This window comes from Etheostoma spectabile, chromosome 5, assembly GCF_008692095.1.
Source record: "Etheostoma spectabile isolate EspeVRDwgs_2016 chromosome 5, UIUC_Espe_1.0, whole genome shotgun sequence".
Lineage (NCBI taxonomy): Eukaryota > Metazoa > Chordata > Actinopteri > Perciformes > Percidae > Etheostoma > Etheostoma spectabile.
This window is the reverse complement of record NC_045737.1, coordinates 12,182,932-12,198,322: the sequence shown is the minus strand read 5'-3', so window position 1 is coordinate 12,198,322 and position 15,391 is coordinate 12,182,932. Positions and strand designations below refer to the sequence as shown.

Here is a 15,391-nt window from a genome sequence, read left to right as displayed (position 1 = left end):
ATAAAGCTGATTCTGATTCTGATTCTGATTCTGATCTCGGCAGATTTTTGATTTTTTTTTTCATTTGACAATCTGTTCTTTACCAAACAGCAATGGCATGCAGCAAATCCATCCCAGTGATGAGAGAGGTGAAGATGAAGAAGGCCGTCTTTTTTTACTGCCATGCAACACTTTTATTTTATCCTTATTTGTCAGTGTGCCCTTGAATCCTGATTATTTTTTACTTACTTCTACATCATCCAAAATTGCATTGAGCAAATCCGATCTTTCCAGAATGCCACTTCATTGTAGTCTTCTCATTTCGTCATGTTGATGTTATTTGAGGATCAAAGCACTGTAAATGATGTTCAAGGTCAAAGCAAATCAAAAGGAACACAGTCATATTCCACATTTTATGCAGGGATGAGGCGGAGTGTTAAATTAAGTGAGACTTTAAAGACTGTGCTGTCATTCTCCGACGGGAAGACATCTTCTTCTCTACAGAGACACGGAAAAAGGCAGGAACTGAGTAGACACATGGTAAAGTGAAGCAAAGATCCACCAAGCCAGAAGTTAGACAAAGCCCCTGCAGCTCACAAATGAAGCTAGCTCTCATAAGTTTGCAGCAACGGCTCCATAGCTGAACAACTTTAGGTCCCACGGGTCCTACTTCAGTGCAATACAAATCTGATTAAAACTAGCAACAAGCTGCAAAGTTAATAAATAATCCCAATGTTGACTTAAATTAAAGGTGCTCTAAGGAATATCACACGTTTTTTAGAGGGAGGGGCGAGCTAGCCTCCGTTTTGTTTGAGAATACTTTAAACGTCAACAACAAGTGACATCATCTAATATTGATTAGAGCACTTTTAATGCTACACAATTGGGGAAGCTGCAGCCAAACCACGATTATATATATCTTACGTAAAGGGATGTATTTAAAAAAAAAAAAAAGTAAAAATAAGAAGTTATGGTGGACTTTAAAAAGAGCCAAAGTGACCATCTGCCTTTCGGTCATGAATGGTCAAAAAATTAGACTTGGGTGTAACAATCTCTTCTTCTTCAAAGCTCAGCAAAGACTTCTCTTTTTAAGAAAATTCCTTGTTTTTAAGGAATCCAATGTCTCTCGTGTCGAGCCCTCCCACCCCTAACACAAACTTTTTGAAACACTTTGAAACCCTCTGGCAGGAGGCTGTGGACCATCAGGACCAAAACAGTTACTTTCCTGCTGCAGTCGGCCTCATTAACAAGGCCCGGGATCCCCACTGACACAGACGCGTTACGTTTCCCACCCCTAGACACTACACGTTACATAAACAGACATCCTGGACTATATACCTGACACCTGCACAAACTTATATGTCAAACTTTTTCACATTCCTCAACATCTGTGGACATTCTGCACTAAACCATACAACCTTCTTTTCTTATTGTTAAAACAGATATGTTGTACCAATTTGTTTATTTATATTATAATTGTTTGAAATTTATTGTTTATTTATTTATAAGTTTATGTGTATGAATGCACCATCTACCAAGGCAAATTCCTGTTAGTGTTTCTAACTTGGAAATAAATCCTTTTCTGGTTTAATCTTCTCTTAGGTGCCAACGCGTCAGCTCCTGACCAGCTGAGTTTGGCTCTGGCTTGGAACAGAGTGGACATCGCCCGCAGTCAAATCTTCATCTACGGACAACAGTGGCCTGTAAGAAAGAACCGTAAACCGTTTGAACAAGAATATTCATTCTGCAGCAGTAGAGCCCGACTGATATATCGGCAATAACAATGGCCGGCAAAAAAAAAAAAAAAAGTAAATATTCATTCATCAGAATCATTTATAACCATGTTATGGGTGTTGGCATTGCATAGTCTGTCCAACAGAGGGCGCTCTACAACGTCCCTGTTGGCAACACAGATTTTTTTAGTTTGTTAATGTGTCTTGTTCAAAGGACTTTAAGTTTCATATCTTAAGTTTGTATTTTTATACATTTCATTTATAAGAACTTTAATATATTCCCCTGTTCTGTTACAATAAAACAAGTTGTTATCATACTATTTTAGTGAAAACTCATAAATAACTAATATTCGGGAAATCTGTTTATGTTTTATAATGCGTTTCTGGATTTTTACTTAAACATACATTGGCCAATATATCGGCATATTAGATTTTTAAATAACCAATTATTTGTATTGGTATCGGCCTTAAAATTCCTTTATCGGTCGGGCTCTAAGCAGCAGGGATGTTGTTTTTATCCACAGACGCGTTCTCACTGCCCGAAATCCTCTTTCTTCTTTGGTCTTGAATTGTTTAAAGAAACGGTCCTCAACAGCTGATAATATTATAATGTATAATGTACAATAAATGCAGTTCAGAATACTTTACATTCACACAAAAAACTTGAAAGTGATTAGAAAGAGAAAGATGAAAACTTAAACGTCAACAAAAAGGAATAGACTTTTTGAGCCTAATTGGATGCCGAAGGCAGCTCAGGGTCAGTGATGGGTGAACGGTTGCAAATAATAATCAAGGACTGCTGTGGTTATCTGTGAACACTATTGAGAAAAATGCATTCCTTGCGGTTTTCATGTATAATGTAAAGCTGTCACAATTTTAATTCAAAATTTTTGGGGGTTTGTGGTTTATGGAAGAGAAAAGTACAGCAACATAAGATAAATTAGTATTAACCAATTAAGTGTGGCTCCACTACAAGTTGTGTGACATTTTATTGTAATAATCCAGTTGTAGTTTTAGTAAATGTATAGTTGGTGGTATGTGCTGTGTATGGTATTGTCAGTATTTGTATTCCCTATCCCGTGTGCCTTAGGTCGGTTCCCTGGAGCAGGCGATGCTGGATGCCTTAGTTCTGGACAGAGTGGACTTTGTCAAGCTGCTGATTGAAAATGGAGTCAGTGTGCATCGTTTCCTCACGCTTTCCAGACTAGAGGAGCTCTACAACACGGTAATACCAAATTACACATGAGTGGATTGTAATTAGGAGTTGCGTTATCTTTTTGGGAACACACCCGGGGATGGCCTCCTTTACAAATAGTTGCGATAATGAGTTTGAAAGTTAAATGTTGATTGTAAGGTTTCTTGCGCAAGAGCTGGTAGTGAACAGTGTTGCAGGCAGGTTAAAGGTAGGGGTGTTGGAATGAATCATAGCATTGATGCATCACGATGCAGACGTGGACAAAAAAAAATGGTTTTTGTCTACTGTTGTTTGTTGCTTTTCCATTCTGCTTCGCTTAAAATTGTTGACAGAATAATCGTAATTGAACCTCGACGCCAGTAAAGATTCACACCCCTAGTTAAAGGTGGGCTTATGGTCGCTGTTGTGTTCCAGGTGCGAGAAGGGCGAGCCAGAAAATGATGTCTGGCTTGTCCAGTACGAAGGCTCTGCAAATTGTGGCTGTGCATGGTCGTGCACCTCAGAATTTTTGTAACTTACGCACGCGCTGTGTGTTCCATTTCAACAAGGTTGGCTGGGACGACTGGCCAAGCAGGTTCAGCAGGTTCGCCTGTTAAATCATCTCTATGATTCTTCATGTAGAGACCACAGGACAGTTAAATGGCCTTAAATTCGTGGTTAGAGAGAGGCCACCACACTGGGAAAAGAAGAGGCATTTTGCTGGAGGGTGTGTAAAAACATAAGAGGTTGCTTTGTCAAAGCTAAAAAAGATGTTACTCGACAGTAATGACAGTGACAGTAATGTTAGAGTAGATCACGTACTGTAGGTTTTTACTTCTGTTGCCAGGCTCTCCTTCACGCTCTCTACTTTATCTCTACGACTCCTTGCTTATTCACAGATTATTTTGTGTGTACGCCCCCTGGTGTTTTGGAGAATACTGCAGCGATCAGTTTTGTTGAGCATATACAAACGGTTATATGGCATGGTTGTAGCAGTGTTGTCTTCTGGACATGTAGATGTTTTTCAGTAATGTATTTGTATTTTGTATTTATTACAAGGATCCCCATTAGCTGACGCCTAGACGTACAGTTAGTTGTCCTGGGGTCCAAAACAACATTTAGTTAGACAATATTAAATGTAAGTGTTATTGTGCTTGTTTGATTTTTTCAACAGAGACATGGTCCATCCAACACGCTGTACCACCTCGTCAGAGATGTCAAAAAGGTATGATTATCACCGCCGTCCCTTTAGCTCTGTGGCTGTTCAGGCAAACCATCTGGGAATGTTGGCTTTAATGTGTCAAAGAAGCCACATTTGACTACATTGAGTTTTAGTTGCTTTTTTGCATTGTGTGTTGTTACTCTATTTGCATCAATTAGTGTGTCTACATTTTGGTAGCCCTAGTTGCTGTTCCTGCAATTAGAGGCCAGCTTTTCTCTTTCAGCTGGAGTTGCAGGCTGCAGTGGCTGTGTAGAGCTATGCACGACTCTCATCCCGCTCATGACTGTTCAGCAATTTACTCTGTTCTTTCTCTAGGGCACACACACTGCCATGGTAAACAAGTACTACATGTATTAAACACTTCTTTACCCACAGAACTTGAGCTTGAGCAAACTGAGGCCACAGTAAGGCTGAGAAGGAAGAACTCTGTAGAATTTATTCATTTCTGTTTATATTTCTATTATTAACAACATTAAATCTGTCAGTGTGTTTTTTTTATAATGCAGTATTGTATTCTTTGAAAAGGGAAAGTCCACATTGCACATTAGTGTTACTCACATGTTAAATCCTCTCTTTCGGTGTAGGATTTAGCCGCACATATAGCCCAAAAACTTCAAAACTACAATTTTTTGTTATTTTGCTGCATATCTCCTATAGCATCTTGATAATTACTGCAATACAAAACAGACACTTAGAATTGTACATTCAGCACATGTCTGCACACTAATAAAGAGTGATCCCACTGTTGAGAGATGATTGAGAGGTCAGCAGCACCACCATTAGCATTGCGAGGTGTTCATTAATTAAAGTGTTACTGATTACAGTAATGCCCTGCGCTCCTCTGGGAGTCGCTGAAGAGGCTCAATGTTGTAATCCCTCCTCTTTTACCTCCTCTCTTTCTTGAAACACAACATTGATCTGAAGTTGGCATAGAGAGAACATGCAGTTCACAGCCCACGTAGGGCTAGGCAACATAAATATGAATCAATATCGTGATATGACACGAGATATCATCTTAGATTTTGGATATCGTAGTATTGTAATGAATATCGTAAGTCTTTTCTTGGTTTTACAGGCTGCGTTACAGTAAAGTGATGTAATTTTCTGAACATTCTAGACTGTTCTCGCAGTTCTATTATTTGCCTTTACCCTCTTATATATCCACATTACTGATGATTATTCATCACAAATCTTAATGTGTAAATATTTTGTAAAAGCACCAATTATCAACCCAATCATATAATTTTTTGTCAAAAATATGGTAGTATTTGATTTTCTCCATATCACTCAGCCCTAATCCCACAGCACCTTACCACACCACTTTGCACACATGGAAAACACACACTGTAGTGCATGGCATAACATCTCCATCTTTTTGCAGAGCTGTGTGTAGTTGCCATAGTGTAGCTGAGTGTTTATGTGTCCTTGTTGTATCATGGTATGACACAAATTAGATCTAAGTACCATGTCATCGCTCTTTTGTTTCTTTTTTTCTCATAGTCATACTGTTGGCAGGTTTTTATTTTTATTCAAATGAAGATGTTGTGCTGATAACAGCTGTAAGGGCCAGTGAAGATTGCTGTCAGGTTTAATCTCAGTTCAGTCCTTAGATTGTGTAAAAGCTGAGTCAGAAAACAGAGAATCGCCTTACATTGGCTTGAGGACAGCAGCTGCCAACGCAGAAATTGGTTTTCCTACAGAGTAAATGAACAATGCAGTTTTGTGGCCAAAGGTTGGTAGCGATACACTTTGTGTGTCTCAAATTTCAGAAGGCGGTTGGGAGACAATCCAAATGTAATGGTTATTTTTACTTATTAGTTTTTTTCTGCTAATTGACTGTAGAAATGGTCCAGACTGATTGGTGATTTGTATTAAAGGCAGACCCAAAACAATTCTGCATATATACAGTATGTATATATATATATATATATATATATATATATATATATATAGATATATGTGTGTGTGTGTGTGTGTGTGTGTGTGTGTGTGTGTGTGTGTGTGTGTGTGTGTGTGTGTATATATATAGGTAATTTGTTTTACAGTTTTGAAAGGTGATCCACAATGAAAATCTGTGGAATTTAGCAGGCTATCATTCTGCATGGGATGGAGATGTGTTAACATTCAACATCGGGGGAGCAACTTGGGGTTCAGGGTCTTACTCGGGGACACTTTGACACATGCCTAGAGTAGCCTGGGATCAAACCGCCAATCTTTTTTGGGGCTTTTTATGCCTTATTTATATAGAACAGCTGAAGACATAAAATGATGACATGCAGCAAAGGGCCGCAGGGCGGAATCGAATCTGCGGTTGCTGCGTCGAGGAGTACCCATCTATATATATATGGGCACTTGCTTTACCAGGTGAGCTACCCAGGTGCCCGAACCGCCAATCTTGTGGTTGAGGGGCAGCCCCTCTACCTCCAAGCCACAAGCCACCATGAGAACACTTGGATATTGCAGTGTACATTTCAATATTGCAATTTTTGATCTGGCAAGCCTCCACGTTTTTGGCAAAAAATGACAACTAAACAAAATCAACAGGTTGCTTCAAGTGTTTTAAGTAGTTGCCGTTAATGGCATGGCTATGGGAGTATAGAGAAAGTTTCAGTGGAGCAACATCCCCATTAGTAAGTCAACCAGGACTCATAGTTCAACAACTATGCTGCAGAATTAATAACTGCAGCGCTCTAAGGTCTGTATTCACCCGAGGTGTAAACAAACAGTTATTAGCTTGAGCTTCACCACCACAGGGAATTAGACCAGTGCTCGGCTGACCGCAGACTGCTGCTTTTGAACTATATATATCGGTGGGATGAGGAGGTGAAGCTTTGCATGTTCACTTTGAACTTCGGACGTGTGGAAAGACAACCAGTATCTGTGTCTCTCTTTACTTCAAAGAGTATCAGCTGGCCTGCAGGAGGTTGCCAGGCTTTATCGACAGTGAAAATAAATGTTTGGATACGAGGACAGGATAGAGATTGGTAGGACAAAGAGGATTTCGAGGATCTCCCATTGGAGTTTAGATGGAATAAATGAAGGTGTGAAGATATGTAAGGTATTTGGTGTATCTCAAAGGAACAGCGGGGGTCAGATTAATGGCCGCAGGATCTGGGGTTGATGTTGAGGGCACGAGGAAAAGCAGCGAGAGTTGACATACAGGGCTCATGTCAAAGAACGGTTTTAAATAACGATTCTAGTTTCCAGCTTTTATTAACTGTCTGTCGGTCTTTCCATGCTTTTGCCCGTATCTTCAAGGCTAATGAGACTACCACTTTCTCTTTCTTTTCCTCTATTCAAGACTGCATTGAACCTCACTGAGAAGATCTCATTGTTCCTCTAAATGCAAATTAGGACAAATCTTTCCATTTCTTTGTAATTGTCCCCAGACTTTATAATTCTCTTTATGAATCACATTGCACCGGCGTTTCTCTTGTCATTTTCTGCAAGTTACAGCTCGGGGCTTTAAAGAATCATGTTCGAGAGAGCTGTCAAAAGTCAAACCAGAAACTGTAATAGTTTTTTGCTTCAGCCAATTACTAAATTGGTGGAATAGCTTCAGCTTTATTCATTCAAACCAAGATCAAAAATAATTCAAATTTTAAAAACATAAACTGTCCGGTTGCGATAACAATTGTTTAAAGAGACTGGAAGAGAGATCTTGCCAGAGAGTTTCTGTGTATCTTATTTCCCCTGCTCTTGCTCACTGACATTGTGTGTTCTTTCCAAGCGAGAATATCCAGGGTTCAGTTGGATCTACTTCAAGGTGAATCAGATAATCACGTTCTCTTTCATAGCCAAAACAACACTTTGATATGGATTTTGTGAGCGTGTCTGTGTGATTTGTTTTGTACTCTTATTTCCTCTCCTGTTTACACTCCTTTATTAGTCAGGTGGAATGGGTTGTTTGCCTGTTAACACTGTCTGGTTTTATAGGGAAACCTGCCCCCGGACTACCGTATCAGCCTCATTGACATTGGACTGGTCATTGAATACCTCATGGGCGGGGCGTATCGGTGTAACTACACCAGGAAGAGATTCAGAACGCTGTACCACAACCTCTTTGGACCCAAGCGGGTGAGTGAGCAATTCCCATCCCACCCTTTAATGCATGTAAACTGTAATTTGTAACGTCATTATGCAAAGTATCCAGTAAAATGAGCCTTATGATCAAATTAAGCCCTGGTGGGCAAGACAATTAACATGGGCAAATTATGTTTTTTTTTATAATAAAATGATAATCAGGTATTGTATACTCAAGGGGAGACTTCACCTTGCCGTTGCAAGTAGTAAAATTAGCATATACACATTGGTTGTGACATAACTGAATGTTAAAAGTGTGATGCTTGATGTTTGGAGCAGGGTGACCACAAAAAAAGCACACACTGTAATGTGTGTTGCTTGTTATACTACAAGTGGATGCTGATCATGTCTTTGCTTAGAAGTAGGGCTGTCAAATTGAATGCAATAACAAGTTAACACAAATTCCTTTGAACGGCACAAATTCTTTTGATGCACAAGTAACGCTCACACGTTCTGTGATATCAGGAAGCGATGCAGCAGTTATGTTTTGGATGGCTAGCAGAAACCAACCTTGAGCAGTAATGAATAAAGAAAAGAGACTTTTTGAATGGCAAGTTCATTTCAAAAGCCCTTCCAGGTGGTTCTCTTCACAACACTAAAGTTCTTTGCATGTACTGTCGATGTGAATTAAGTTACCACTGCAAGTCTCAAATACCACTTGCTGGCCAATCACACGGCTGATGCAGAGAACCCTCCTCCCCCTCGCCAAAAGCAGGCAACACTGGATAGTTTGCAATGGAGAAGTAAGACGTGTAACAAGTAAAAGTGTAAAGCGGGACACTAAATTGTGTTAGTATTACCATATAATGTTACATTCTAATCTAGACAGTATTTCTCATATATATATTTGTCCGCACCCATGTTGATAAGAGTATTAAAAACTTGAAAACATTTCCCTTAAAGTAAATTAGAACGATGAAAAAATGTGTGATTCATTTTTGATTAATCGCCAGTAACTATGGACAATTGCGGGATTAATAATTTGTAATCAATTGACAGCCCTGCTTAGAAGATTAGGTTTTTATAACAGGAAACTGTTTGAATGGCAAGACATTGTGGCAAGAAATGGTTTCTCTAGGAACAAATTGAAATCAACTGACTACTATTTTGGTTATCTTATCTCCAAGATACTAATTTCTCACTAGGTTGGAGTATTAATCTACAGCCTGACAGCCCACCACATCCATTAATGAAAAGCACATTAAAGACATTATTGTCACTTAGTCCACACCAATCATGATCTCCCACGATGAAGGTGTTGTTCATCAGCAGAGGTTAAACATAAGAGTTTACATTCTCCGATTAGCTTGATGCAACACATCATCCATCTATAGCAGGGGCTCTTCATCATGTGCCATCATTACCCCAATAATACAGAAGCTCCTCTTACTGATCAGCACACTTTCAACCAAAGTGGAGGAACTGGTCATTGAAATCATGTGCTGTAGTGTTTGGTGCTTGTGTGTTTTACACCTCACACACACTGCACATCATAATGTCTATGTTCATGTTCTGTTGTTCTAATGTATAATTCTCTCATTCTGCCTCAAAACCTCACACACCACCACAGGTGTGATGAAAACAGAAGTATACACAGCTGTGTCTGAAACCCCATATGTCTGCTCAATGGTGCACCGTTGCAATTGTATGTTTGAGCATGTGTGTGTTTGTGAGTGGGTGTATGTGAGTCGTCATGTGCCTCCTTATCTTATTGTATGTCTGCTGCAACAAGGCAGAGAGAGAGAGAGAGAGAGAGAGAGAGAGAGACGGTTGCAATTTACTGTGATTTTCTAGAAATGTTGAATGTGCGATCACATAATCACTCGCACACACACACGCATGTACGTACACACACGCACGCAGACACACACACACACACTGGCCAACATTTTCTAATGGCAGAACAAAGCTGAAACGTTAAAGATTTTGATGACACACACACACAAACACACACACACACACACACACACACACATTTTAACTAAAAACAAAGCCTTGAAATATATGAGGATATCAGAATCCCCACAGGAGACCTGGGCTATTTTTACCAACTCAGATGATAGCTCATGAATGCATAATTCATACATGCCCTGCTTTAATACAGATACACAGTACTGTACCCAATGCACAAACACACTCTGCTTTGACACATGCAAACATGAAAACCGAAAAGGATTGTTGCTGTGTGTATATAGCATACAGTACATAGTCAATCACAAAAGCACAAAATTGCTGTTGCCATTTTAATGAAAAAACTGAAACTGCGGGACTTTGACCATATTAAAGGATATTTCTGCTCTCATGTGATTGAGCCTGTCTGTCAGTCTGTGCTGTGTTGTTCTTATAGAGTAAATGACTCTATAAAATACATTCGACAATGTCTTGTTCTGCTTGTTCATGTTTTTGTTGCTTTTCTAGCCCAAAGCCCTGAAACTGCTGGGGATGGAGGTGAGTGTCGATCTCATCAAGATTGTTAGTCAGTCCTTCCTTCACTGTTCCTCTCCCTCCTTTAAAAAAGCACTCTTTTTTCCTCATAACGTGTTGAGTGTATAGTCAGTTTGAATATTTTTCAGAAAATAGTCGTTAAGTGTGTGCTGTGTGCCTTGCAGTCTTTGAAAGACCTTGAGGCATGTTCAGTTTATTTTTCTGGCAATCTGTACACACTAATTAAAGGCTCATTGACAGATAACATTATTATTACATTTAACACTGCCCTGTTCAAAGTTATTGACAATTTCATTTATCTCAGATTTATGAAATGAAAAAATGAATGACTACATAAGTGCATAAGGGCTCCAGACAGTATGAATGTTTAAAACTCTTTTGATACAACATGATGTCAGAGCAGTCCAGTTACATGTAACTGAATAGGTAATGACTGACCTCACACGATTAAATAATACAGGGTTTGTGTACTCACATGTATACATGTGGTACCAACCATCAAGAATCCACATCATAAAGCTTTTATCACAGCGTGTGTCTACAGTTTTCTCAGAGGTATTTATGTCTAATGTGCATGGCTGCCCTTTCCTTTGTACGTCTCCTTGTCAGTGGGTGTTCTCTCTTTGTTTGTGTCTGTCAAAGTCTTTACCTTGATGTCTTGCTCGCTCTCTTTGTAATCCAGTTTATAATTCAATCAGTACGGCAACTTGGACATACATTTATGGTGCTGCAAACATGTCTAACTATCCATAAATGTAGAATTGTATTCTTTTATACTTTTGTGTCAGTTTCTAGTATTACCCTGTAATTTACTGTCCTACTATTATCATATCCAGATAATCTGTCTGAAACCAAGCAGCAATTTTTAGCCAAACTACTGAATGTCAATTCTCAGAGCTCTTTTATTGATCAACTGTCAGTAGTCCTCAGCTGTTAAAATGTGAAGCTATTGGAGATGCTGACATGCCATTAAAGGGTAATTTTTTTTCACCCTAGACCCTATTTTCCTATGCATTGGTGCCTAAGTGACTAATGTGAACAAAAATCTTTGAAATTGGTCCAGTTTTGTATAGAGGGAGAACGTGGTAACCGACAGCTGCGAACCGGGCTGTAATGTAAATGGGCAAATGCGCACCACCATTTTAAGTCCACTAAAAGTGCAGTTTTTGCCACTGACAGGCTCCCGTTGTTATTCTAAGTATCTGACAACATTATGGAAAAGGATCACTACAGAGATAGACCTTTTTGTTAAAAAGTAAGATCCCTTTGTATACTTGGTATAGTGGGTGGAGAAAGGTGCTGATTACTCGATGAACTGGATGTTTGGTAAATACGACGTAAACTGAAGTATCACAGCGTGCGCTTTCTTCGGGTTGGCCATGGCGCTGATAACGCTACATTTGCAAATGTACGTAGATCTGGCTATTAGAATAATAATCTGAGCCTGTCTGTGGCAAAACAGCACTTTTAGTGGACGGAAATTGATGGCGCGCAATTGCCTGTTAACGTTACATTGCTGCTTGTTTCGCCGTTCCCAACTGCGGCGGCACCTGTACCCATCAGTCACATAGACATAAAAACATGGAAACATAGGGTCCAGGCTGAGACAGGGGGTCTCAGAGGACCTCACCTCTGTTTGAGTAATTTTTTTTATTTACCTGAAAGGTTATAAAAGAGAGAAAAGTAAAATCCTTTCAGAAGATTTTATTGAAAAGTGCTTTAGACAATCCATATTTTGTGTGGCACTTTGTTCTTCCACCTTTGTCCCCCAAAGTTTGATTTTGCTTCTGCATTCAACTTACTTTCATTATGTGGAGGGTGAAAAAAGAAAGAAAAAAACATTATAAAAAAGTTAGCTGGGTGATAAGATATCTCTAGATATCTGTTGAATGTGGCCAAGCACAGGGCCAGATTCTTAGGTTTTGCTTGTAATACAGTATATATATACTGTATATATGTATGTATGTACAGTATATGTAAATGTATGCTTGTGTGTGTGTATATGTAATATCATCATTTGTAACAAGTCACCCCAAAATATGTAAACCCTACATAGTAACAGCCTACTTTTTGTCCCATCCCATTCGCTATGGATCTCCACCAGGATGACATGCCCATCCGCAGAGGCCGCCAGAAAACGACCCGCAAACGAGAGGAGGAAGTGGACATTGATTTGGATGACCCCGAAATCAACCACTTCCCTTTCCCCTTCCATGAGCTCATGGTGTGGGCCGTGCTCATGAAACGCCAGAAGATGGCGCTGTTCTTTTGGCAGCATGGCGAAGAGGCCATGGCCAAGGCCTTGGTAGCATGTAAGCTCTGTAAAGCCATGGCACACGAAGCCTCGGAGAACGACATGGTGGATGACATCTCCCAGGAACTAAACCACAACTCCAGGTGCGTGACACAGATTTTGTATGTACACACACAATCACATCCAGCCAACTCTCACGATCAAGGCCACACTGAATCTGAGGATGCAGAATTCTCTACGGTTTTATACGTATTTTAGGCAAATTTAATACAAAGAAATGAAAACAAAACTCAGAATGTTAACACATCTCCACCCCAAAGAGAAAAACAGTCCGTTAAATTCTAAAGATTTTCATTCTGGGTCACCACTAACTTATTTCACGAAAAAAGGTTCCTTCAATTAGGGCTGAGTATCATTCAAAAATATTCAATACAGGTACCAATACCAATACCGTGACTTTGATACCGGTTCCTAAACAGAACTTTTTTTGATACCAACAAAATTCAATTACAACATTACACATTACGGCACAAATCTTTTTATGTTTTTTTCAGCTCCTGCTGTGGTGAGCTGTATCTGCGTAACCTAGGGTTTTTCCTTTGTGTCTCTGCAACGTGTAACGTTAGCCAGCCAATCACAAACATTTTTAGATCTTGGTAGAAGCATGCTACGTGCTTATTGGCTCACTGACGTTGACGAGATTTACTCCTTAGGTAGGCATTTTTCAATACTTCAGCAATTTGCTACCCAGCCCTACCTACCATGAATGATTAACGTGTAGTTGTGTGGCGAGTCTAGACGCGGACATCTACCTTGACACACACACACACAAATACACCAACATGCCTTCTTCCCTGCAAACTAACCTGATTCAGACTACTCCAGGCTCCCAAGGGCAGTAAGTGACATAGAAACAGAAATCTGATAACATCGTTAGTTAAGGATATGCATATGGGATAAAGGTAATCACCTAGAGATTAACATGCCGGCTATGTAAATGACTGTTAAGTGGGGGGAAATCTTTTAGGTACCACAAATGAAGCACAAATACACTGATACTCACACACATACTTGCACACTTTCAAAGAACAGCTTCAGAGCTGGCACGTCTTGAGTTTACTTTGCACAAATAATTTGGCTCGCTTTTTTCAAATAACTCATTTAACTGTGTGCATTTTATGTCTACATGTAATCTTTACATAAGCAGTGTTTATGAATGCCTCTTTCTGTGTGTGTGTGTGTGTGTGTGTGTGTGTGTGTGTGTGTGTGTGTGTGTGTGTGTGTGTGTGTGTGTGTGTGTGTGTAAGCGCAAGGGATTTGTGTGTGAAATGTAAAATGTTTGGAAGAACATACAGTAATGCCTACAATCTGTAGGGAGTTCTTCTTACTTTCCAAGGCACTTCTACAGAAACTTTAAATATGGTTAGAATATTCCCCTTTTATATTTCATCACATGTCAATGAAAAGGCCTTTATAGAAACAGAAAGGTGTTCATCGCTGCTTAACTGTTTCCTGTGCTGTGCATCATGATATTATGAGCCCTTGTTTTATGAATCTTTCAGACCCCAGCCATGCTAGTGCCTTGTTGTACTCATTAAACTACACAGAGGAGATTGCTCTCCAGTGTAGTATGAAATTAGAAATTGAGGTGAAGCTTGATCTGCACTGATTTACGTTTTTATTACGTATTGAAATGCTGGTGTGTGTGCGGGCCATATTTTGACCTCATTTCATGAATAAATATTTTATAGTAGCGCCGTAGTTCTGTCATCGTAACTTTGAAATCTGAACACAGCGTTTCTCATTAAGCATGCTGTATACATACAACAAGTATTCCGAACCCCATCACCCTGAAGAAGATACTGAAATAATTAATGATGAGACCCATTTGCTATCTGAATGTGTCTGCATCTACTAAAGAAATTAGATATGCTTGCTTGTCATGTATGGCCCGTGTTGAGAGTGTGTGTGTGTTTGTGTGTGTGTGTGTGTGGTATGCAAATATAATGTCCTATAGGATTTGGCCAGATGGTCAGTAATTCCTTGACCCGTTCAATTAAATTTTTACATGTTTGGACAAAGAGTGTCACTGTGTCTTTTCATGTCGCAGTGTGACCGTATGTATCCTGCATATAATTCCCAGAGAGTTTTGCCAGCTGGCGGTGGAACTCCTAGACCAATCCTATAAACAGGACGAGCAGATGGCAATGAAGCTGCTTACGTACGAGCTGAAGAACTGGAGCAACGCCACCTGCCTGCAGCTGGCGGTAGCAGCCAAACACAGAGATTTCATCGCTCACACCTGCAGTCAGATGCTGCTGACCGACATGTGGATGGGACGCCTGCGCATGCGCAAGAACTCCGGCCTGAAGGTAATAACAGTGGGCCAGATGTTTGGAATTGGGTAAAGAAACCTATACTTAGGGGTGACCTCTAGCTCACCCAGTAAGAGAGTGCGTTTGAATCCGACCTGCTGCCCTTTGCTGCGTGTCGTCCCCCAT

The 15,391-nt window shown here is 39.9% G+C and overlaps 1 protein-coding gene across 11 annotated transcripts in view; it reads left to right on the top strand.

Moving 5' to 3' along the window:
- Positions 1-15,391, top strand: part of trpm3 (transient receptor potential cation channel, subfamily M, member 3) — a 168,439-nt gene that overhangs the window by 132,597 nt on the left and 20,451 nt on the right. For 9 of the 11 annotated variants that reach the window (XM_032516962.1, XM_032516958.1, XM_032516960.1 and 6 more), the window contains 7 exons: positions 1,582-1,682; positions 2,803-2,937; positions 4,061-4,111; positions 8,045-8,185; positions 10,610-10,639; positions 12,741-13,033; positions 15,034-15,262. In XM_032516962.1, the coding sequence (XP_032372853.1) occupies positions 1,582-1,682; positions 2,803-2,937; positions 4,061-4,111; positions 8,045-8,185; positions 10,610-10,639; positions 12,741-13,033; positions 15,034-15,262 (980 nt within the window). Of the gene's footprint in view, positions 1-1,581; positions 1,683-2,802; positions 2,938-4,060; positions 4,112-7,838; positions 7,875-8,044; positions 8,186-10,609; positions 10,640-12,740; positions 13,034-15,033; positions 15,263-15,391 lie in introns of all 11 variants that reach the window. The other 2 variants (XM_032516967.1, XM_032516968.1) reach the window with 1 other exon arrangement.